General features: G+C 53.5%; 1 protein-coding gene across 3 annotated transcripts; it reads left to right on the top strand.

Moving 5' to 3' along the window:
* The first annotated feature begins 546 nt into the window (after positions 1-546).
* KRT78 (keratin 78) lies at positions 547-18,850 on the top strand. Of its 3 annotated transcripts, XM_046014052.1 has the most exons (13): positions 547-657; positions 5,911-6,042; positions 8,453-8,572; positions 9,385-9,671; positions 9,814-12,007; positions 12,419-12,633; positions 13,603-13,663; positions 14,125-14,220; positions 15,051-15,215; positions 15,572-15,697; positions 17,865-18,085; positions 18,320-18,354; positions 18,436-18,850. In XM_046014052.1, the coding sequence occupies exons 5-13, from the start codon at positions 11,639-11,641 to the stop codon at positions 18,687-18,689; spliced, it is 1,542 nt and encodes a 513-aa protein (XP_045870008.1). In that variant the 5' UTR covers positions 547-657; positions 5,911-6,042; positions 8,453-8,572; positions 9,385-9,671; positions 9,814-11,638; the 3' UTR covers positions 18,690-18,850. The 3 variants fall into 3 exon arrangements, with proteins under 3 accessions (XP_045870008.1, XP_045870007.1, XP_045870009.1); XM_046014051.1 differs by having other exon boundaries at positions 9,385-12,007; XM_046014053.1 differs by lacking the exon at positions 8,453-8,572 and having other exon boundaries at positions 9,385-12,007.
* The last annotated feature ends 4,959 nt before the right edge of the window (positions 18,851-23,809 follow it).

Raw genomic sequence — 23,809 nt, 5'->3', positions numbered from 1 at the left:
TCTTGCTGGAAATACACAGCAACCCTATGAAATAGGAATTATTATTCCCTTATTATAGTTGTGAACATGGAGGCTCAGAGAGGTTAGGTCACTTGCCTAAGGCCGCAGAGCTTGTCTGTAGTGGAGACAGAATCTGGGAACCCAGGCAGTCTGACTCACCTTTAGGTCCTCTCTTCCCCTTTCTCAGTCTCACTCTTGTGCTTTGCCCCAGGCACCCTGGGACCCCAAGAGCTAGCTTCCAGGGAGTCCACGTACGGTGGATTTTCCCAGCTTGGCCTAGGGCCAGCTGGGACTTCACAACATCCAGAAAAATGCCCAGGAATCACTGGTGGTTTACGTTCCCATTTGGGGGCCTGTTTGGGGGCTCTCCCTTATAACCCCAACAGGTAGCAGGGAAGTGGTACTAGGGGAGGGACTTCAGGGAGGTCCTGCTCACCCCCTACTCCTGTTTCAGGAATTCACAAAGGGCTGGTTCTGGCCTGGCTCCCAAGACCTGTTGCGGTTGCAAGCCCTGGCTGCCTGCAGGGGGAGTCAAGAGCAGGAGAAGCTGGGCTCTTGCTCCCTCTCCTGCTTCCGTTCCTGCTTCCGTTCCTGCTTCCGCTCCTGCTAGCAAGGGAATGCCAGGAATGGGTCTGGGCGCTGGAAATCCCTGGAAAGGTAACTGGGACCAGGACTGGATTAGACTGCCCCCAGTGACCTGCTGGCTGGCCCCTGTGGGAGACAGTGGGTGCATGTGTGTTCGTGTACGCATGTATATGTATTCAGATGTGTCCTCTGGGAAAGAAAGAAATCAGACGGTGGACTCGGTGAAAAGCCCTGAGAATCCATAAAGAGAATATGCTGAACCATTTACAACATACCCCCTCCCTTTTTAAAAGGATCTTATTTATTTATTTGACACTGAGAGAAACTGAGAGAGGGAACACAAGCAGGGGGAGTGGGAGAGGGAGAAGCAGACTTCCCGCTGAGCAGGGAGCCTGATATGGGGCTTGATCCCAGAACTCTGGGATCATGCTTGAGCTGAAGGCAGAGGCTTAACGACTGAGCCACCCAGGCGCCCCTGAACCATTTACAATAATCCGATCTACACTTATTGACACTGACAGGGTGAGACAGGGTATGAATCCATATGTGTGATCTGATCCCACTTCAGGGAGAGACATATCTATACCCATAAGGAGCGCTTATGTTGAAGTAGCATCTGGCACTTTGAAACACGACTATACACATATGCATTCATATAAAATCATAAAACGCAAACTCTGTAAAGGCATGGATTTTTATCTGTTTCATTGGCTACTTTATCCCCAGTGCTTGAATGCTACTAAACATGGCCCACTAAACATGGGTTGAATGGATCATGAAAGATATTTACAGGTGGAGAAGTCTGGAAGGTTTTGCACCAACCTGTCGATAGTGACAGCTTTTAGGTTGTAGTTTTTGGAAGAGGTTTATTGTTCCTAATTTTATTTTATTATCTGTGGTTTTAAATTTTTCAATAATGACTTTGTTTTCTTTGTATAAAGAAAAGGAAGTGCCACGAGCCTTAGAATCTTCTTCCTCTGCATCTTTAAGTCATCAGCCTAGACTTTAAGAAGCCAGACGGCAGTTGGGATCTGCGTTTTCTTCCCCCTCCACTTCCCCACCCAACATCTTCCTGCTGGTCTTCTCCTCTTCCTGCCCCCTCCCCGCCCACGAGCTTCTGCTGGCACAGCTCCTGGGGCTCTTATGCCACCTTTGAAATAATGGATGGGCTAACTCAGGAGCCAGCAAAGGGACCTGGATAGCGAGACACCCTCCGCACCTGCTAGGCCCGGTCAACAAGCAGGTGCCTTGGAGGCCAAGAAAAACTGAGATGATGTTGCAGCAGGAAGGAGTGAGGTGAGACCCAAGAACTTCTGGAGAGCAGTAAGCGTCTGGGCAGGTCAGGGTGGTCACAGAGCTCATCTCTTTTCCTGGAGGGCAGTAGTGCTCTCCATTCTTAGGCAGAGGGGATCAGTCATTGTATCTGACGCACCCAGCACAGTGCTTGGTCATGAGACGAGCCCAGTACATGTTATGGACGCATGATAGCCTTCATGAGCTTGCTGGGATGGCGGAGTGGCTAGGGGGACAGGGGCTTAGAGTCCTCTTCCATGGGTCTCTATCCTAGTCTCATGGCTCCCTATGATGCAGGATGACATGAGTCCTGGCTTAGTGGGGTCTAGTCCTATCCTTGCTCTGTGCCCTGGATAGGTTGCTTTCCTTCCCTGGGCCTGTTAGATAAGGCCTTCCTCTTGTGCTGTTAGATAAAGGTGTTGAACAAGATGACCTCTTGGGGCTCTCTGCTCGGACATTCTTCGTCAACTGGCAGGCGTCACGTGGGGTCTTTTTGCCATTGGGTCACTCTCTGGTTGTGCATTATTGTAGCCTTGACTAAAGTCTATGGTCCCCAGGGGCAGGCGCACCGTCTGACCCAGTCTGTGTAGCTCATGGCAGGGCCACCATCAGGTCCTCCTGTCCTGTCTGCACTCAGCATGCTGCTGTCTGCTCTCCCCAGCTCCACCAACCGCATTCTCCCTGGATCCAACCAGGGGTTCCTGTCCTTGTCACTGTCATGACTCAGTGGTTCCACAGAGGAGGGGCCATGGTTCTTCCCTTTCGGGAGCTACAGCCCAGAGCATGCATCAGTGGGTTTAGGGATTAGATTAGGTATTAGGAAAATTTCTTAACCCTTAGGATAGACTGGGAGAGCTCCTTACCCTCTGCTTTCCTCCTTCTCGAACCTGCTTTCATTCTCTCTCTTCTGGAAAAGCTTCCCAGAGGAAAGCTCTATTTTCCCATCCCCCAGTCCTGACAGCTAACACTGTTCCTGGTTCCAGTCTTGTTTCTTGGGTTTGTATGTGTTCGAGAGTGGGACCACTTTTTCTGTTGGAGGGTTCCTTACTGCCTTCCTTCCTTCCATCCTTTCTTTCTAAAAGATTTTATTTATTTGACAGACAGAGATCACAAGCAGGCAGAGAGAGAAGCAGAGAGAGAGAGAGAAAGGGAAGCAGGCTCCCTGCTGAGCAGAGAGCCTGACAGGGGGCTCGATCCTAGAACCCTGGAATCATGACCTGGGCCGAAGGCAGAGTCTTTAACCCATTGAGCTACCCAGGCGCCCCTATTGGAGGGTTTCTTAAACTTTTTTGGACAATGATTCCTAGGAAGAAATTCGTTTCATTTTTTTTTTTTTTTAGATTTGATTTTTAAGTAATCTTTCTATCCAGTGTGCGGCTTGAACTTACAACCCCAAGATCAAGAGTTGAGTGTTCCATCAACTGAGCCATCTGGGTGCCCCAGAAATTCATTGTCTATTACAGTTCTGTACACACTTACACAAGCACACACATATGGAATAGAATTTTGTGGTGCAGTAGTACGCAGTCTTACTCCCTGGGATACACACCGATAATGCTGGTTGAAACACATTCAGCTGGGCGCCTGGGTGGCTCAGTCAGTTAAGTGCCTGCCTTCTGCTCAGGTCATGATTCTGGGGTCCTGGGATTGAGCCCAACACCTTCCGGCTCTGCAGGAAGTCTGCTTCTCCCTCTCCCTCTGCCCCTCCTCCAGCTTGTGTGCTCTCTCGCTCGCTCACTGTCTCTCAAATAAATAAATAAAATATTAAAAAAAAAAAAGAAAACCATTCAGCTGACTTCACAACTTGCTGCTGGGCTGTAACAGAACAGACAGAAGTCCCTCGGGAATGGGAGCAGAAGAGTCAACCCCCCCCAGCCCCCCAGGCTCCTGACCCCAAATCCCGGCACAGCTCTTCAGATGGCCCTAGAAGGAATGCTTGTCAGAGGGGATGAAGGTCAGGGAGCTCATCCAGTTGACCCCCCCTACCCCACCTCCCAGTCCGGCAGCTCCTGTGGGGACTTACTTTCCCAGCGTTGTAGGAATCCTGGGAACTTTCCCCTAGAAATTGCCCCATGGGCCTTCCACCCTCTGGGGTGTTGGGAAGCTGTCCTTAGCAACGCGTTTCCCAAATATTTGCCACGTCAGGAGTTGTTGTTAGCAACGGGGGCACCCAACTGGCTGAACCTGATTGGGTCAGAGTGGCTACGCTGCATGCTGGGCCCTGGCTGAACAAGTCTGGACTTTTAGCTCCAGATTTCTGGTCTGAACACTTCCCTCTTCCCTTAGCCCAGCCCCTCTGCCCTCTCCCAGGCACCACTGGTTTGCTCCCAGACCTGTGTTTCCGGCTGCCACAGGCTGGGAAGGTCTCTTTCCCCAGAAGGGCCTCCACTGTCTTCACCTCCAGCTGGTGGCGGCATGCCAGTGTCTGCCGGGACAGACGGGGAGTGGTGGGTGGGTGGCATACGGTGTCCACCTTGTCCCCGCTCCGCAGTCACTGGCCATGCCCTGGCCACTTGCAACCAGCTGTGGCCAAAGTATTTACATCCCAGAAAATGGCCAGTGATACAGAGCTGTGTTCTCTCAACCTGCAGAGGGTGCATGGTCCCACAGCTGGGCATGGCTGTCCGCCCCTGAGCCCAGTGAGTCCCTTCCTGGCTTCCGGTGCTCTGCCAAGTGAGGAAACACGCACCATGCATACTGCTCCAAGGAGTCTCAAGGGTGCGGCGGTGCCCCCTGGACAGACCCCCGTTCTCAGCCTGACTTGGCCTCTCACTGTCTTTGAGATTCCGGGCACTTGCTTCCATTTCTGTGCCTGTAGCAAGAGAGACAGTAATACCTGCTTCTCAGATGGGGATGAGAAGAAGAAGGATCAACCGGACCTTGGAGACAGACATTTAATTTTGGAACTCCTAGGCAAAGCTTTGTAAACCCCTGCTCTCCAAGGCCTCTGTGTGGGGATCGTGCTCCCTGTGGGTTTTGGGGGCTCATTACTTGGGCTTGGAGGGGCTGTGGAGGCAGCGGCTGGGCCCACCCCTTTCTTGTTGCAATGAGCCCGTTCTCTCCATGCTCTGGCTGGGTGCCACCTTCCTCTGCTGCCTGTGCAGGGAGGAGGACAGGGCCATCTGTCCCAGCCCAGTGGGCAGGAAGGTGCTGGGGCAGGGAACACTGGCATGCGCTCTGTGTGGTCTGGGGCTCTGTGAGGCGCCGCTTTCATCTCCTTCTTCTTTCCTGCCCCACAGGCTAAGAGAGATGTAGTTACAGAAATTGGCCACATTGGAAAGATGCTGCTCCCTCCTTGTCCTCACCGGCTTTGGGACAGCTTCAAGCCTTCCCACTTGGATGCAGGAAGCAGCACCAGGTTGACCTGTGTTTCTGAGACGATGCTGTGTAGGCCATTGGCACATGGATGAACGTTTGACATTCTAACAGCCATGTCTTACTTGAATATGAATTAGAAAAATCAGAACTAGCACACCAAGGCCATGATTTCAAGGATATTACTGCCTAGGGGCAGGATAAGAATAAAGTAAATTGATTTATAGAAAATTATCAATGAGACACCTGGGTAGTTCAGTTGGTTAAGCGTCCAACTCTTGATTTCAGCTTGGGTCATAACCACAGGGTCGTGAGATCCAGCCCCAGATCCGGCTCCGCATTCAGCGCCGAGTCTGCTAGTACCTCTCCCTTTGCTCCTCCCCCACCATCTCTCTCTAATAAATAAATAACATCCTTAAAAAAATAGAGAAAGCTATTAAGCACATGATGATATCCATGGATATCCCTCCATGATGGTGAGGGTTGAATGGATGAATGATGGATGTTCGGGATGTTCTGGGTTAGAATTTGGCACGTATTTCTCAGCTATGAAGGCCTAACTGAGGGAAAGTTCTGTGACTAGAGCAGGGAAAGTCATGGACTGTCTGTGGTTGGGGTGGGGATGCAGGCTGAAGACAGGTGAGGGACACTTTTGTGTCTGGTTCCCCTCAAACAACGGGACAGTAACCAAGCCCTTCACTGCCCTGTAAAAACCAGGAAAACGGAACAAGTGTGGGCAGCACAGCCTCACCCTGACCCCAGGAGATGATTTTCCTTCTTTCTGAGCGTGCCGAGAATAAGAACACTTGCTCCTGCTTCTAGAAGGTCCTCAGGCTCCCATGGTACCCGGTACGTGGCACCTTCAACACTTTTATTGCACTTGCTGGTTTTTGCATAGGTTTCCCGCTAGATTGCAAGTTCCACCAAGACGGGGTTTTCTATTGTCCTTTGTGTACCCTGGGCTAGCATGGTGTCCAGCACCTGGTAGTGCTTCATCGATGTTGATAATGGATGCAGTTCGAGAAAAGAGTTTCACTTTTGGATCTGCTGTATGACCTTGGGCAAGTTGTTTTACCTCTCTGGGCTTTAGGTGGTTAAGGTGTCCTTCAACACTGATATTTCCAGGTCTCTGAGAGGACCACTGTGTGGCGGTGAAGGGCAGACTCTAGTGCCCAGTGACCTGTGTTCGAGTTCCTGCTCTGTAGCATACTCGCTGCATGGCCTGAAGGAAATTCTTTGTTCTCCCGGTGCCTTGGTTCCCTTTTCTTTTCTTTTTTTAAAAAATTATTTATTTATGTATTTATTTATTTGAGAGAGAGAGGGAGAGAACATGAGAGAGGTCAGTGGGAGAAGACGACTCCCTGTTGAGCAGGGAGCCTGATGTGGGACTTGATCCTGGGACTCCAGGATCATGACCTGAGCTGAAGGCAGCCGCCCAACCAACTGAAGCACCCAGGCGGCCTTGGTTCCCTTTTCTATAAGATGGTGGTACTAATAATACCCATTTCACAGAGTTGTTAGGATTACATGCTTAATATCCGTAAAATTCTTAGAATGGGACTGACATGCAGACCATTTATTTTTTACTTATTGCTTTGTTGTTGGATAAAATAATTCACTGGCAATATTATCTTAATAGATTTGTAGGTCAGACAGAGACTATCTGGGATAGTCTCTGAGATATTTGGTACATGAGACATTTGGTACATTTCTGAGGTTCTTGCCGAAAGACAGGAACATGGGGTCAGGGTACAATGGATGCAGGGGAGTGGGAGATACAGGCTTCCACTTACGGAATCCTCCACTTACGGAATTCCACTTAGGGAATGGATGAAGCCCAGGAATGAAAGGCACAGCATAGGGAATGCGGTCAATGGTAAGGTCATAGTGTTGTTTGGTGACAGATGGGAGCTACACTGGCCAGTGAGCACAACACAATGTATAGACTTGTCCAATCACTATGTGTGCCCTTGAAACTAATGTAACATTGTGTGTCAATTCTATTTCAATGAAGGAATTGGATGCTGAATTAAAAAAAAACATGGCATCTGGGGCTCCTGGGTGAGTCAGTCGTTAAGCGTCTACCTTTGGCTCAGGTCATGATCCCAGGGTCCTGGGTTTGAGCCCTGCATCAGGCTGTCTGCTCAACAGGGAGTATGCTTCTTCTTCCCCCACTCCCCCTGTTTGTGCTCTCTCTCTCTCTCTCTAATAAATGAATAAATAAAATCTTAAAAAAATGGGGTCTGAAAAAGTACAACTGTGTAGATTTCCAAAGAGCTGAGCATAGTCCCCACAGGACCTAGGCTGGGAGGATGTAAATCTGTAGAGGGAGGGTTTTCTAGGGATGGGCCACAGGAGTCTGTCCTGGCTCTTCTCCAAGACCACGGCACTGGGTCAACGTTCCTCCGAAAGAGGAATCTCCCGCTATTACACCAACATGCAAACTTGTGAACTGGGGCAGTCCCTCTCGGGATGCTCCCCGCTTCTGTATTCGTATGTGTAGCCTCCCTGGGTCTCTATATTCCTTCAGAGAGGGGATGGGGCCTTATCCATTGTGTATGTCCTGTATCGCTTAGCTCAGCGCTCAGCCCACAGAAGGAGTTCAATACACATACACGTGCACATACACACACACACACGTTCATATTTCTCTAATGCATGCATGCTTCCCACCTGGAGAAGGTGGATGGAGATTTGCTAACCCTTCAGAGAATAGAGTTTAGAGTCACAAGGACCTCCAGAGGCTGACAGATGGAAGGAAACCAACAAGATGAAACTGACTGGGGATTCATTCACTCAAAAGATACTTATGGCTCACCTCCTGCCCGCCAGGCACAGATCTAAGCACAGAGGATACACAAGGGAGCAAGGGGATCCCTTGTCTGCCCTCATGAGGCTCACATTCTCCTGCAGGAAGACTGATGAGTGAAATGAGGGAGTGAAATACATGCTGTTTTAGGCAGAGGCAGGCACTAAGCTGAGAGAAAGAAAGCAGAGAAAGAGATGAAAAGTGTCGGAGGAGACATGGCCCCAGGGTTGCAATTTTGGTTTTAGCCCTGTGGGTAGCTGGGAGGAGCATTCCTGGAAGAGGGAACAGCACGTGCAAAGGCCCCAAGGTGGGAGTGTTCCTGGCACGTTTGAGAATAAATTAGGGGGTAAGCTAGGTTAGGCCTCTCTCATGCCCTATACTTTCCTGTCCTCATTGTAACTGCAGTGAAATACTTGTCTAGTGGCCTGTTCCGTGTCTCTTTCTCCACAGGACTCTGAGCTCTCTTGGTGCAGCAGCTGCTGCAGTTTGGCTAAATTCTCAGTTCACAGCGCAGGCCCCAGCACACAGTGGGTGCCTGATTACATTTTGGTGAAAAAATAATGAATAAATGTGAGTAAATTGCATTTGGGTCAAAAAAGAGACTGTGCAGGGGCCCCTGGGTGGCTCGGTGGGTTAGGCCTCAGCCTTTGGCTCAGGTCATGATCTCAGGGTCCTGGTTGGAGCCGCATGTTGGGCACTTTGCTTAGCGGGGAGCCTGTTTCCCCCTGTCTTTCTGTCTGCCTCTCTGCCTGCTTGTGGTCTCTCGAACAAATAAATAAATTCTTCAACAACAACAACAACAAAAATAGACTGTGCAGACAGGACAGGCTTGAGGGAAAGAGGTTGGGGAATGATAGCTGTGGGGGTGGGGGGAGGGAGGACTTAGGCTGAGGCGGGGAGGGAAGGGGTGAGGCAGGGAGGGAAGGGGCTGCTGGGGAGCCACGAGAAGCAGTGCCAGCCCGGCGCTTTCCTGAAGGTGGGCGCAGGTGGCCAGAGACTGCCGAGAACAACGCATGGCTGAGAATGGTTAAACCCGGAGCCCCGGGTTTAACTGCCAGGTTTCACATGAAGTCATGATTCCAGCCATCGGCACTTTGGCCACTGCACGAGTGGAGATCCTTTTTTTGTGCACTTCTGTGTACAGGGACAAGTCAGTCCGTCAGCGGGGGCCTAGCATTCAAATCCTCAAACTGTTTCAGCCTTCTCTCGGTCACCACGTGATTATTTATTTATGAATCATTCATTTCTTTTTAATTAAATTAATAGTCAATTAATTAATTTATGTATGGATTTACTTAAAAGACCACAGAATCATCATATTTATTTATTTAAAATGTCACAGAATCATTTTCTTTCTTTCTTTCTTTCTTTCTTTCTTTCAGTAAGCTCTCCGCCCAGCATGGGGCTCAAACTCTCTCGGCCCTGAGATCAAGAGTCGCACGCTCTACTGACTGAGCCAGCCAGGTGCCCCTGACTTATTTTTTTTTTTTTAAATACAAGGAAACATGTTACAGCAGCATTTGAGAACCTGGTACTTCAAGAAGTTCCCTGGGTGTGACTGTAGTGGATAAGAATTCATTTCTGAAAACAAGTATCTGTTGATGCCTGGTGTGTGTTAGGCCCTGAGCCAGAGACAGTGGTGCACAAGTTATAAACAAGGGCTTAACGGGTGGGTCCGTGGGGCAGGGGTCGGATCTGGGTTGTGGTCGGATCTGGGTTGTGGTCCTGGCTCTAGCCTGATCCGCTGGGTGGGTGGCCTCGAGCAAATCACTCAGATCACAGGCTCAGAGGTCACCTTGTGCAATGCTTAGGTTACCCAAGGGTGCACAGTCTCAGTACCCAGCCCTACCCGCTATGGGGGCTCAGAGTCCGTAAGTGTAAAACGTGGCATTGGACAGATGACTTTGAAGCTTGCTCTGACTTTAATATTCTGCAACGCTACAGAGATGAGGAAGTTCCAGGCAGGTGGGTTTGGTGCCATCTCACCTGTGATCTCTGTCCTCCACCCTTAATACTGGGGGGAGGGGTAGTAGAGTCCAGTCCCCAGAAATGTTTCTCAAACACACGAATGGAAGGAAGGAAGGTACCTGCGCTTCCTTGCTGCTACGAAGTGGTCCCCAGGGGCAGGGTTTGGTGGTGGGCCCTCAGTGGGATCCAACCCATTTCCCAGATTTTCTTTCTAGACACTGGGGCCGCTCCAGGCTGCCTCTGTCTCCTCGGTGCACTCCGGTCTCCTGTTTGGATCTTTTCTCTCTTCTTCCTTACCTGGCCCCTCAAGTCCCTTGATCTCTTCTATTCTTCTGGTGGAAGGCCCGACCTCTTCTTCCCCTGGAGGCATCTGTCATTTAGCTTCGTTCAGGGGTGTGCCACGTGGGGCTGGAAGAAGGAGGAAGGGGCTTCTAATCCTCGGGAGGGAGGGGAGGCTTGCTCACCGTTGTCTGGCCTGGGAGAGCATTGCTAGGACCAACTTCCTCATAGCATGTCTCTTGAGTGTTCATGACGCTGAGTCCCTGTTTGTTCTTGCTTTGTGTTGCATTAGTAAAGGCCCAGACTCCTAGTTCTAAGAACTAGGGTGGGAGGCAGGGGGAAATAACCCCCCCATCATGTGAAGAAGGAATTTTAGGAATTTCTAAAAAGCAGAGCTACCCCACCCTGCTTGCCAGTAGTGGGAAAGTTTCAATGGTGGTGACTGGGAGCCTCCCCCTGAGGGTCCTGTACTGGGTGGGGGGGCTCATGGACTACCAGGGGGTGAAGACAGACTCTATCCCGGGGGCATCCCAAAGTTCCTGTGTCTGCTCCCCGCACCTCAAGGGAGTCTTTGGTGCTTTGATTTGTAACCGAACATAGGCAGTGCTTGACCCGAGAGGGAGGGCCTGGCACTGCGCTTCTGGGGAAGGAGCAGGGACACGGGCTGGGCTTGGAAATGTGCCACTTGTCCAGATCCTGGATGGAGATGCCTGGTTGGAGTGGGGTGGTGCCTGGTGGATGATTGCTGGGTTGAGCAAGAGAAGGGACTTGGACACCCTGTTTTTCGGTTTCATTTCCAAATCCCAGAGTGTCTTTTAACCAACGATGACAATAACACCTTTATTAACCTCATAGCTTCTCCTAAGCTGCCCAGTGCCTTCCTTCTCCGGTTATTGTAGGTAGATTCTTTCTTGAGAAGCTTCACACTCCTCTGTCCAGCATGGAAAGGGCCCCCGGGTGCTCCCCTGAACCCCCTCTCTTCTTCCCCATCCCCCCATCTCCTTCTCTGGGAAGCCTTCCTTGAATGACTCTCAGTGATGGTTCAGGGCCTTTGCTCCCTACCCGCAGTGCCTGGAGTCCAGGTCTCTGGCTGCTTCCTCGTCTTTGGGACGTGCCCAGCTCTCCTGCTGGCCTATGAGCTCTGAGGGCAAGGTCTGGGCTTCCTCTCCCTCGGGCTCCACACATGTTGGGCCCCTGTCCTCCAGGCGTGTCAGAATAGGTCAGCCGGAGCCGGTGACAGACACAGTCAGGCCCAGAACATCTTGCTCCCCAAGGCCCAGCCCAGGCACGGGAGGGGATAAAAGTCTCGTGCTGGGGCCTTGGGGCAGGAACTCACACACCTGGATTATCCTCCGTCTGTCTGCAGCCTTGTGACCTCCCATCTCTACCATGTCTCGCTCATCATGCCAGGCCCGGAGGGGCTTCAGCGCTCACTCCGCCTGTTCTGCACCCCCGGGGGGCTGTGGTGGCCGGAGCAGCTTCAGCAGCAGAAGCCTCATTTCCTTCAGGGGGTGCAGAGGAGCCTCTCGTGGGAGGGCTTGGGGATCAGGGGGAGGACCAGGGGTACGGTTTGGGGAGGGCCGTGGTGGGCCCGGGGTTTCCTTTTGTCCTCCGGGGGGCATCCGGGAAGTGACCATCGACAGTAGTCTGCTGACCCCACTGAAGATGGAGATTGACCCCCAGTTCCAGGTGGTGAGGACTCAGGAGACCCAAGAGATCAGAACCCTCAACAACCAGTTTGCTTCCTTCATTGACAAGGTGAGGGTCCACTCAGGTAAGCCCCTCTCCTTGCCTCCCTCGGAAGAACCCTTCTCAATGGATTTGGAAATGGGGAGGTCTGCTCTGCTACCACTTTTTTAGTGCTTCTGCAGCAAAGAAGTCCTTCCTGTGGTCTAACTGCAGGCTCTCTGATTATGCCGAGCCCCTGCTGTTCTATGGTTGGGGCTCAGGAGCGGAGAACAGTCATTCAGCAGTGGACCCTCCCCTGTTAGCCAATCCCCATCATTTTGATGTGTTCAGAGTCTCCTGGGAGGGCACAAGGCTGCCCCTGCCCAGGCTGGATTGGGAGGTAGAGGAAAGGTGGACTGAGGGTCCGTGAGGTTTACCTTGCCAGATCTTGTGGCCAGGGAGTCCCTCAGGAGCCTCAGAGAGCCTCTGCTTGGGTCCCAGGTGCGCTTCCTGGAGCAGCAGAACAAGGTCCTAGAGACCAAGTGGGAGCTGCTGCAGCGGCTGGGCGTGAGTGACAGCCCCCCGGACCTGGAGGCTGTCTTTGAGGGCTACCTGGCCCGGCTCCGGTGGCAACTGGAACAGCTCCAGAGGGAGCGAAGGGCTGTGGATGCCGAGCTGAAGTCCTGCCAGGACCAGGAGGAGGAGTATAAGGCCAAGTAGGCAAACCCTGGGGTCCCATGGGGTCTGGGAGGGCTTGGATCTGCCGTTGGAGGGCTTCCCCCATGCTGAGCTCCCAGAGACACAGGACGGGCCTCCCTTCTGCATCCCATTCCCTCTGATTCTCAGGGCTCCCCCGACCCCTCACCGTGGTAGGTAAGGAAGGCCCCCCAGTCCCTGATGCCCGGGTCTGGAGAACCTCAGTGCCAACAGACCCAGCTCTGAGGGCCATGATTTGGGTCAGGGCTGGGAGGGGCTTCATTAAACAATGCCTCCGCGGGTTTTTCCTCGATACATTCCTGTTGAGCAGGCTGTGGGCTGAGGTGACTCAGATGTTCTCTGGTCCTGGTGGTGGAAGGGAATCCATTTAGTGGGACCATCCCCTGGTGTGTAGCATGATTCACAGCTGGGCTGCATTTCCGGGTTCCCCACCTAGGTCACCTGGTGGTGTGGAGGGAGCCCTGGACGAACAGGAAGCTTGGGTTTGGTGACCGCGAGCTGGGCGGCCTTTTGTCTTTGCCAGCCTCAGTTCCCCATCTGTAAGATGGCATGGGAGGTGGAGCGGGTCCTGGAATGAGGCCAGGAGACCTGGTTTTAGATCTGCTTGGGCGACCTAATTATTGATGACTTGGGCAAACCATGAATCTCTCAGACAAAAGCCAAAATGCCTGCTTCACATGATGATTGTGAGCAGCGAGTGAGAAAAGGTGTTGGAATGTGCCTGATAGATGTGATGGAAAGTGGCCTCAGGTGGCTAAGTGGACATGAGCTGAAGGAGTGGAGACGGATGTAGCCAGGACGTGGCAATGACTTCCTGATGGGAAGGGCAGAGGGTCAGGCTGGTTATGTGTCCTGCTTGGGAGCGTCTAAGGGCAAGGGGTGCCTTTTCAGGGAGGTCGTGCTCGGAGGAGGGGCATGGGCTCTGATCTCACCGCCTCAGGCAGCATCCTTCTGTACTTATTTGACAGGTATGAGGAGGAGGCCCGCAAGCATGCCACGGCTGAGAATAACTTTGTGGTCCTAAAAAAGGTGAGGGTGGGAGTCAGCTGCTTCACAGGGAGCCTGAGCCCCCACCATGCACAAAGCCCAGTCCTGGGCTGGGACCGGAGATCCCAATGCAGGACACGATCTCACACTGCCTGCAGGGGGCCCCCAGGGAAATGGGACACCTATGTAGACACAGGGGCCCCAGAACAAGATCTGATGGAAGGACCACAGGATGAGCTCTGGGAGTCGCTGTGGGAGAGGCTGGGGAGGGAGTGGAAGATGCAGAACTGGTTGAGAGTAATCAGGGAAGGCTTCCTGAAGGTGGTGTGTGCCAGTGTCAGGCAAAAGGGAGAGCAGGGCGAGGGGGGCTGGAGGAGGAATGAACGGGTCTCTGGGGACAGCCGTGGGTGAGCACTGGGCAGCGTGTGAACAGAACTCCTGAGCCAGAGTGGGAGCCACAAATAGGAAGTGGGAGGACATGGTTTTTGTCTTCCTGTCCCCAGGATGTGGATGGGGTTTTCCTGAGCAAGATGGAGCTGGAAGGCAAGCTGGCGTCTCTCCGAGAGTACCTCTGCTTCTTGAGGCAACTCAATGAAGAAGTGAGGATCTACCAAGGGTCAGCGGGAGTGGGGGAGGGGTCAGAGCAAGGAGGCTTCCTGGCTACAGTGGGAGTGGCCAGGAGGCGACGCCTGGTTAGGGTGACTTAATTCCAGTCGTTCAGTCATTTGACAAACAAACACTGAGAATGTACCGTGTGGATTGGTAGATATTGGAGATACACTAGTGAATAACCAGACTAAATCATGATGCTTGCTTTCTGTTGGGAGATGGATGGTCAACTATAGACCTAGTAAAGGAGTAAATTTTATAATATGTCAGAAGGTGATTAATGCTATGGCAAACAGGGACAGGAGGCTTAGGAATGTAGGGGGAGATAGGGCAGGTGGTAATTTCAAATAGGGTGGTCAGAGTGGCCTTTATTTAGAAGATAAAGCTTGAGTAAAAATCAGAAGGAAGTGAGGAAGTTAATCAGATAGGTGGAACCAGAGATTCCGGGCAGAGGGAAGGGCCCCCAGTGGTGAGTTGGTATCCTTGTGGAAGCAAGGAGGCCATGGGGGCCGGAGTAGAAGGAGAAGAGGGAGGGAGTGTGATAAGCAGTCAGAGGAATGATGGGGACCGGGTGATTTCAAGCTTGCAGGACATTTACTTTTAATGTCCAAGCTGCAGTGGCTTTAGACACCACGTCCGATAACTCTCGTTTTCATATGAGGAGACAGTAGGGGATAGGACATGCCCAAACACCCAGTGGAATGAGGGCTGCCCCCTGATGGAGTTCATGGGCAGGAAGTCAGGCACCCTGCCCTGCTGTCTGGGGCTTCGGGGGAAAGAGAGTGGAGGTAGGTGGACACTGAGTCAGTCTTCCTTGCAGGAACTGGGCCAGCTCCAGACCCAGGCCAGCGACACATCTGTGGTGCTGTCCATGGACAACAACAGAGGCTTGGACTTCAGTGACATCATTGCGGAGGTCCGCGCCCGGTACGAGGAGATTGCCCGGAGCAGCAAAGCTGAGGTGGAGATGCTGTACCAGACCAAGGTGCCAGAACTGGGTGGAAAGGATAGGGGAGGGGCAGCACTGGGCAGGAAAAGGCTGGGTCTCCCTCACCACATCCCAGAGTGGTTGTCCAACTTGGTCCCCTTGGGGGACCAGAGCTCCGGGGCTGGGTGGCATGGCCATTTCCCGTCTCCAGGAGGGGGGCAGTGCAGGGAAACCGTGTGAGACCAGCCTGGACTGTTGCAAACTCATCCCACCGTACCCCTGCTTCAGCGTTTAACCTGCATTCCAAGTGAGGGCTTGAGGAGGCACAGAACTGGGGACATGGTGTTTCTCATGGTCCTGGGGTCAGAGGTGAGGGTCCTCTCAACCAATGGTGTCATCTCTGTCCCCATCAGTACCAGGAGCTTCAGGCATCTGCCCGGCTTCATGGGGACAGCATGAAGGAAACCAAAGTCCAGATCTCTCAGCTGCAGCAGGCGAGTCAGAGGCTGCAAAGTCAGATCGAGAACCTCAAGAAGCAGGTAAGGCTCCTGGAGCTCCCCAGGACCCCCCGCTTTGGACTACTTTTGTGCCAGGGTCACTGCTGGCTTGGTGTGCGGGTTTGGTAACTATCTGGAGCTTTGGATACTTTGGGTGGAGAGAGCCTAAAGCCCATTTCGGAGAAATTTAGCCTCCATCCTATGACTTCAAGCCCATGTGCATTCTGTGTTGAACAACTCCAGGGGGCACTGCTCGCCTGTCTTCCATAGGCAGACATACATCTTGCTTCTGGCTCCTTGGGGAGAGGGTTGATCCATATTTTTGTCTTATTTTCTTGGGCTGGGGTGGGGAGAGGAGGAGGGAGAGGATGGCAAGGGCAGGGACGTGCTTCCTTGCTCGTCCTGGAGCCCTCACGTCTAGATGTGAAGGACTGTAGACTCTTTAGCTTTCAAGTCTCTTTGCACTCACTTCCCCCAAACCCAAAGAATCAGTTTTGGGATCAGGCGGTTTCTTCAAGCATTTCAGCTTGACTCCCAGGGCGCAGGCACATGGCCCATCCTCTCCCAGGCAGGATCCTCCCAGGAAAGCTCTTGAAGCTCAGGTCATTTGAAGACCAGACTCAGTCTCCACCCATCCCCACCTGTTTTCCTTTGGAATGTGATGCAGTACAGAGATGAAGGTGACCAGGTCCCATTATTCAGTTGACTGCCACAGTGTTTTTGCCCATAAATTTGCATTCCTTACTTTGGAATTCCCTGGGGTGTCTGTTAAAATGCAGATTCCTGGGCCTTTGTCAGACTAAGGGACTCAACCTCTAAGGGTAGCTCAGAAACCCACTTTATGAGCTCAGTTCATCCAGTTGGGAGCATGCAGTCTCAGCCCAGCTGCCTGTACTTAGGAGGGCTACCACGTCCCCACAGCTGGGAGCTGCCGCAAGGTATCTTTCTTGCAAGAATCCCTCTTGGGAATGCAGTACCGCCCTTACTCTTCCTTTTCCTGCACAAACATGATGGACCAGACTCCTTTGTGCCAGGTCCTGGCAGAGCCCCGCAGGCTGGGAGCGGTGGACCAGCTGTTGGGTTAGGGACGCAGTTCTGTCCCTCACTGCCTTTCTGAATCTCTGGAGAAGAGAGCTGATGTTCCACATCCACAGGGCACTTGTGTAAAGAACAGAACAGAATAATGAGGCTAGAATAGTAATAGAATAGTGAGAGCCCTTAGGGAATGCCTTCTTTCCTGATCCCGAGGGTCAGTCGGCTGGATGGCCAGGTAGATGGGGATGTTGCTCTTGCTCTCCTTCCGTGAGTTTTCTCTCAGATCAGAGAGGTAAGCGCAGAGAGGGTGTTTCTCAAACCCCGAACTGAGGCATATGGTTCCATATGCTTCAATAACAGGACAAAGTTTTTGAAGTGAGATTGTTCTAAAATGATCAAGGACCTTGGCAACCCTCAAGATGGTGCTTGTCGATAATGCTCCATGCAGCGGGGCAGGAAGAACATTAAGTGTCCAGGGAGAGAGAAAGTGCCTCAAGGAATGGGCCAAGAGATGGGTTTCTGGGGCTGCTGCAACACAGCACCACACTTAGAGGCTTGACACACCAGACCACGTGTTCTCTCAGTTCTGGAGGCCAGACCTATGGAATCAGATGTCGGCAGGTGCACTCCCTCTGAAGGAGTGGGGGCAGGGCGGGGGGCGGGCAGGGAAATCCTTCCTTGCCTTACCCTAGCCTCTGGTGGCCTGAGAATCCTTGACATTCCTTGTCTTTCGGCTGCATCACTCCATCCCTGCCTCCATAGTCACATGGCATCATCACTCTGTATCTGTCTCTGTGTTCTGTCATCTTTTTCTAGGGACACTACTCATGGAATTTAAGGCTCATTCTATATACAGTATGGTAGTCATCTTGAGATCTTTGATGACTTACATCTGTGAAGACCCTTTTTCCAAATAAGATCACAGTCTGAAGTTCTAAGTGGACATGACATTTTTGGGGACACTGTTCAACCCACTCCAGGAGTTAAGGAAACAGAAGAGGCAATGCTTTCCCTTAGAATGAGAGGAACTGGGGGGAGGAGGATGGCCATGGATCATTTTGAGCTTATAAGATTGTGGTCTACCCTGGGCTTTAAGCTCTAGCCACAGAGGGTTCCTTGGGAGGCTGTGCTGGACTTGCAGCCACCTTCTGTCTCATCTCTACTCCCCTTCCAGAATGCCGACCTGCAGGCCATGATTGCCGATGCCGAGCAGCGTGGGGAGCTGGCCCTCAAGGATGCTCAGGCCAAACTGGACGAGCTGGAGGCTGCCCTGAGAGCAGCCAAACAGGACCTAGCCCGGATGCTGCGCGAGTACCAGGAGCTCATGAGCACGAAGCTGGCCCTGGACGTGGAGATCGCCACCTACCGCAGGCTGCTGGAGGTTGAGGAGAGCAGGTGGGGACCTGGGAACATGGGAGAAATGGGAGCAGAAGATGGACCACCACGGAAGTGTTCTCCTTGCTGAAGGGGATTCTGAGACTTCCTAGCACTCTGAGACACCAAGGGCAACCTATCCTGCTGGGAGGGCTTTAAACTCGGGACTGTGGATTTGATCGCCTGAGAGGCTCATATACCTGAGGGCATACTCTTTGCAGCCTTTCTGAGCATTTCCTTTTCTTTTTCTGCCAGGATGTCTGGGAGCTGCACCAGCCAGGTCACTATCTGTGAGTATCAGGGTGCTTGGGGAGAGTGGTCCCCATGGGGAGCCAAGGACCATGCTGTGACCGTGGTTCATTTTTTGGCAGCCGTGGGCGGAGGCAGCATCGTTGTGTCTGGAGGAGCAGGCAGTGGTCTGGGGGCCACTTGTGGACTTGCAGACGGGAAAGGCAGCTGCTCCAGCATTGTGACCGGAGGCTCCAATGTCATCCTGGGCTCTGGGCAGAGTCCTGTTTGGGGCTCCTGCTCTGTATCGGGATCTAGCTCTGGCTCTAGCTCCAGCGGCCACACCATCCTGAAGAAGACAGTGGAGTCAAGTCTGAAGACGTCTGTCACTTACTGAGTGACCTTGCAGCCACTTGTTCCTCGTGCCTTCCCGAGCCCTCTCAGTACTGCTCCCACCTCCACCACCCACTCCCTGCTCGGCCAGCTCCGTGTCCACTGCCCACTACCCACAGCCTGAGCCAGCCCACAGAGGACTCTGCGAAAGTCAATAAAACCATGTTTGCCTGCTGTTCTGAGTGTGTGCCCTGTCAGGCCTGCTCCGCATAGGGGTTTGCGTTTCATTTGCCTGCTCTCTGCCCCAGGCCCATATCCACCACGCCCTGTCCTCCAGCCAACCAGCCTCATCTTCTTCTCTCCGCAGCTCTCAGGTGGAGCTGGGAAACCTCTGGTGGGCTTGGCCAGCCAAGTATTGTCCTTTGTGGGGGAGGGGAGAGGCCAGAGACCCAGTGACCAGAGCCTGGGGACCAGAACCAAGGGTCACCACCGTCATCCTCCTCACCTGCCCCTGGACCTCCATCTCTCTAGCTCTTCTGTGAAATGAAGCAGCACCCATTTCTCCCTGAGTGGGGGTGTCTTCCTTTTTCTCTCCCCTCTCCCACTGTTTCCCTCCCACAAATTTGATTGAGTGCAAAGCATTCTTGAGGCATGGTGCCAGTGCTGGGCTACACTGGCAAGCAAGATCAACCCCATCCTGCCCTCCCAATGGGGTCAGTGTCTCTCTTTTTAAAAGAGTAAGCTCTACGCCCAGTATGGGGCTCAAACTCACAACTCTGAGCTCTGGTGGACTCAGAGGTAGGAAATGTGCCCCTGAGTTCAGTCTCTCCCATCCCTTCAGTCTGCGGGTTCTCCAGCATAATGCCTCCCACCCATGAGAGCCAGACCTTCCTTCTGGAGTCTGTGGTTACCAGTGCCAGAGGCCAGCCTCCTGTGGCTCATTCAGACAGCCTGTGTTGGGGGATGGGGGTTTCTCGGGGGTCGTTTCTATGTGTCCTGTCCCTTTTTCCGGTCCCTTCCCAGTAGTGTGCTGGCTCCACCCCCATCCGGGGTAGCAAGCTGGGTCTTGTCACGTCAGCCTCACCTCCTCTCTGAGCTTTAACCTGGCCCCTCTCCTGGACAGGGGTGCCCCCAAGCAGGTTAATAAGTCAGCACTGATGCTAAGCAATAGTTTTAAATGCAGATTCCGAGGGCGTTTAGAGGGGAGGCTGGAGGGCAGAGATGAAGGTTCCCTGTGGCACTGTGCAGCTTCTCTGCCACTCGTTCTGGCAATTCAGCTCTGCCCCAGGCTTGCATCTCACCCAACAAAACAGAAGCAGTGTTTCTGCTCAGCCCACTCCTCCCAGAAGGCAATTTGTGGAATATCTATTACTGTTCAGGAATAGCCAATGGGCATCTCACCCCTCATCCCAATCAGCTCATCAGAGGGCTTCTTCCAGCCCTCCACTCTGCTCCCCAGATGTCCTCCATTTCCTCCATCTCCACTGATGTTTCAGTGTCTCTTCCAGCTTGTTCCCTGGTGAAATAACTGTACTCCAGGTTGAAGACAGCTGCTCATTCCTGTTCCTCCTTCTTCTCACGTGTGCACGAGATTTTTTCCCCTCCTGGAAACCTTCCCTAATTCCCAAAGTCTGAATGTGCCAGGCCCTTTCTCTCCCTGGCACAGCCTGGCTACACCTGTTGTTGTCCTTGGCTCTGTCTCTGTATGGTTCTGGTCTGGGATCCAGCTTTCCTATTAGTCTGGAACCAATGGGCAGGTTGGTCTCCTGCACCCAGGATGGGGTCAGTGGCTCAGCTGATGCGGGGGGGTGGTTTGATGAGCTCTTGGGACTGGAATTCTGCCCATCCCCTTACCTCTTGGCTCTCACCCCATCACTGGGCTTGTCTGAACATGACGCTGGAAACTTCTTCCCTCTTCTGCAGGAAGCTCTCTAGGAAGCCAGGAGCACGGGCATCAGGGCCAGTTGCTAGGTGGGTGAAGAGGGTCACTTTCTCCACCCAAACCCCTACCCCAGCTACCCATCAGCTCCTGCACTTGCTCTTCCTGTCTTCTCCCTCCCATGTGGCTCAACTCCAAACTCCATGGCCTAGGTCACCGGAGGTCATGTCATCCCTCCCCCATGTCCACCCTGCAACCAGCTTTAAGGGGAGGTTAGCCTTTTTCTCAGACTCAAGGATCCCAGCAGGGGACAAAATTCACCCAAGAAAGTTCACTTAGATGGGCTTTCACGCCAGGAGCTCCTATGGAGGTGTGGGCGTGGCTGAGGGAATGCAGAAAGGATGGAGGGGCCCTGAGGTCGGCAGAGCTGGAAGGGCCAACCTCGGTTTGTCCAGGGCTGAGCTGTTTTCCAGGATGTGGGCCTTCCCGTGGAAACAGGGAGAACCAGGATGAGGAGGTCACCTGTGTAGAGCTGAAAGACAAGAGGAAGAAGTTAGTGACAGATGGAAGAAGCTGTAATCCTGGAGGACAGCAGGGAGGAAGCCAGGGAGAAATGCCTGCCCTTCCTTCCACCCTCCCAGATCTCATGCCACTGCCCCCTCAGCCTTGGCTGACCAGTGAAGCCAGAAAGCAAGGGAGCAGCCTACAGGGGTCTAGGAGGGGGGTGACTGATTGATCAGGGGTGGGAAGGAGGCAGACAGAGCTCACCCAGCGTGGACATGAGATGCATTCTTGCATAGAACGTGTCGGCCCTGTCATGAATGTTGAGTAAAGGCTGACTGTAATAGTCATCACAGTTAGCTTAGGAAGTCTTACCCTTGTAGGAGGGTGCCCAAGGGCAGCAACTCTGGTCTTCACCCCTTATCTTTGCTATGACTCTGTACCCAGCCTGGCCTCGGGTGGGTGCTGTTGGGGGCTCCGCAGGCACCATTAGACGTCTTGCCTTGTCCCTCCCACAGCATCCTGATATCCCCCGGCGCTTGTGTCTTACGGTGGGGGGACTGGGGGTGGGGGTCTAGGCAGGTGAAAGTCTCCAGACACAGAAGCCCTTGGTTGGAGCAGCAGCGGAGGGGAGGAAACTGCTCCTCTTTAGTCACAGAAAGAAGGTCTGAACTTGGGTGTCCTGCCTGAAAGCAGAGAGGGCCTAAGGAGGCACTGTGTCTCCCCCCAGCCCCTGCTCTGTCTGGGCTGGGACCCCGGAGCCCCTGCCTGGCTGGGAAGGAGCCTGTCTCCAAGCAGGAACTCCCAGAGCGAGCCCTGGCAGCCTGTGCCACTGTCTGTCTCCAGCTTGCCCACAAAGCTTGGCAGAGAGTGCCAGGTCAACCTGTGGGGCTGTGGAATGTGTGGAGCCGACTCTATTCCCACCTCCCCGCTGTCCTGACTCAGAGGGCTGACATCACTCCCTTCCCCAGAAGTCCCACTCCCGACTGTCTCCCCTTCCCACACACCAGCAGGGAGCGATAAGGGAGGCTGAGAAAGCGATCACAGCCTCAGGGACAGGAGACAAAGGTCAGTGGGAAGTGACACTCAGTCCCAACTCTGTCCTGGGATCGCAGGCCAATGTTTTTTGAAAGGACGTCCCCTTTCATAAAGGCAGAGGAGGCCCAGAGAGGTTGACAACAGCCCAAGGACACACAGTTTGGTGGGGATACATCTCCCAGCCTGGCTTGCCCAAATGCCTTGCATCCCAGCTCCCAGCAGAAGGGAGGATCTGCTCTTGGGCATTAAGGGACTAATTCTGGGAGTGCCCCTCACCCCATTCCTCATGGGCATTAGGTTCGACTTCTGTAGCAACTGGGAGCCACTTACAGCCTCTCATAGTGGCTCTGGAAAAGAGTCCTGCAGCCTCTTCTATGCCGGGAGGGGGTTCGCTCTCCGCCTGCCTTCCTCAGGCCTTGGGAGTGGGCTCTGGCCGATGTGGAAGGAGTGTGACAAGTGCTGTTGCTGCTCCTTCCCATGTGTGAGTCTCTCACTTCTCTGGGCCCATTTTCCAGTTTTCCAGCGGAAAGGTCAAGTGAGCAAGGAGGGCCGATCTCCAAGTCATGAACGCAACTCCCTCAGTCCTAACATCTGACATCTCCACGTCTTCTTTTGGGGCTGTGTGGGTCCCAGGAGCCTGAGGTTGGAGATGGGGACACAGAGGGTACTGTGTGAGATTGAGGAGCTCCTGGCCCTTCTGAACCAAGCACCAGGCTCCTTGGGGACTGGGAAGATGGGAATGTTGGGGTGCTCCCTAGGGCTCTTGGGGTCTTTGTTGAACACATTCTTCTTAGACTTGTACTTATGTCTAATCAGAATGGGATGTGTCCTCCACCCACCTCCTCCAGAGTGGCTGGGCCCTTCTAGGGGTGTCTATTGTGGGACAGAGGGCTGGGGGGGCGGTTCAGGTGACAGTCAAAGCGCTGTGTTTCTCTTCAGTCCCCCAGCAAAACGTGCTTTGCCCCATGCACCTTCCTGGCCTCGGGGCAAAGCCTGAGGTGCCCAGGCCTTTCCACTTCCTCCTCTAGTGGTCCAGCCCCATGGCTGGGCCGACACCCTCTTCCTGTCCTTATACCCACTTTGCTTGGCATGGGGTCTCTGCCCCACAGACAATCTGGCAGTGGATGATGGAAGAACAGACTGCGCCCACCCCACTCTGTCACCTGTGTCCACCCCACTCTGTCACCTGTGTCCCCCACCCTGGACCTGCCCGGCGGCGATGAGGCCGTGGGCTGGGAGGGTGGGACTGGAGCAGGCCTGGGCACCCTCTCCACAGCCCGTTGCCCAACCCTCCCTTCCCTTACCACCTGTACAGCCCTGGGCCCTGGGGCCTTGGCTTGCGACAGGGGCCTGGGCCAAATCCCATAGAACAGAGCCCCATTGACGGTGGCCATCGGGGCTGGGTGGGAGGAGACCAAGCCAGCCACTGGGTGGTGGGGGCAGCCGTGGGAGCCTGTATCATCCCGTTCCAAGATAGGAGAGCCCCAGGGGGGAGAAGGTGGCATCCCGCCCCACACAGTCTCGGCTCAGCCCCAGCTCCGGAGCACGGGTGATAACTGGGAGCAGCCCCTCCCTCCTGCTGGGGGTGAAGGGACTCCCCTGGCCCATGGGGCCCCTCCCTCTGTTCCTGGGGCAATGGGGCAGGAGTGTCTCTGGAGCCCAGGAGCCAGCCCAACTGGGAAAAGATAAAAAGCCCATTGGTGGCACAGCATTCCCACACCGTGTTCCCTCTCCGCTCTCTCAGCCTGCGCTCCTGCCCCTCTGAC

The sequence above is a fragment of the Meles meles genome, chromosome 7 (assembly GCF_922984935.1).
Source record: "Meles meles chromosome 7, mMelMel3.1 paternal haplotype, whole genome shotgun sequence".
NCBI classification, from domain to species: Eukaryota; Metazoa; Chordata; class Mammalia; order Carnivora; family Mustelidae; genus Meles; species Meles meles.
The sequence above is the reverse complement of the archived record's forward strand: the minus strand, read 5'-3'. Positions and strand labels throughout refer to the sequence as shown.

Bases quoted from the DNA above. Each gene is read 5' to 3' on its own strand.
- KRT78 (XM_046014053.1), top strand. From the start codon at position 11,639: ATGTCTCGCTCATCATGCCAGGCCCGGAGGGGCTTCAGCGCTCACTCC. The intron at 12,008-12,418 runs GTGAGGGTCCAC...CTTGGGTCCCAG, and splicing joins TTGCTTCCTTCATTGACAAG to GTGCGCTTCCTGGAGCAGCA. The intron at 18,355-18,435 runs GTGAGTATCAGG...ATTTTTTGGCAG, and splicing joins CACCAGCCAGGTCACTATCT to CCGTGGGCGGAGGCAGCATC.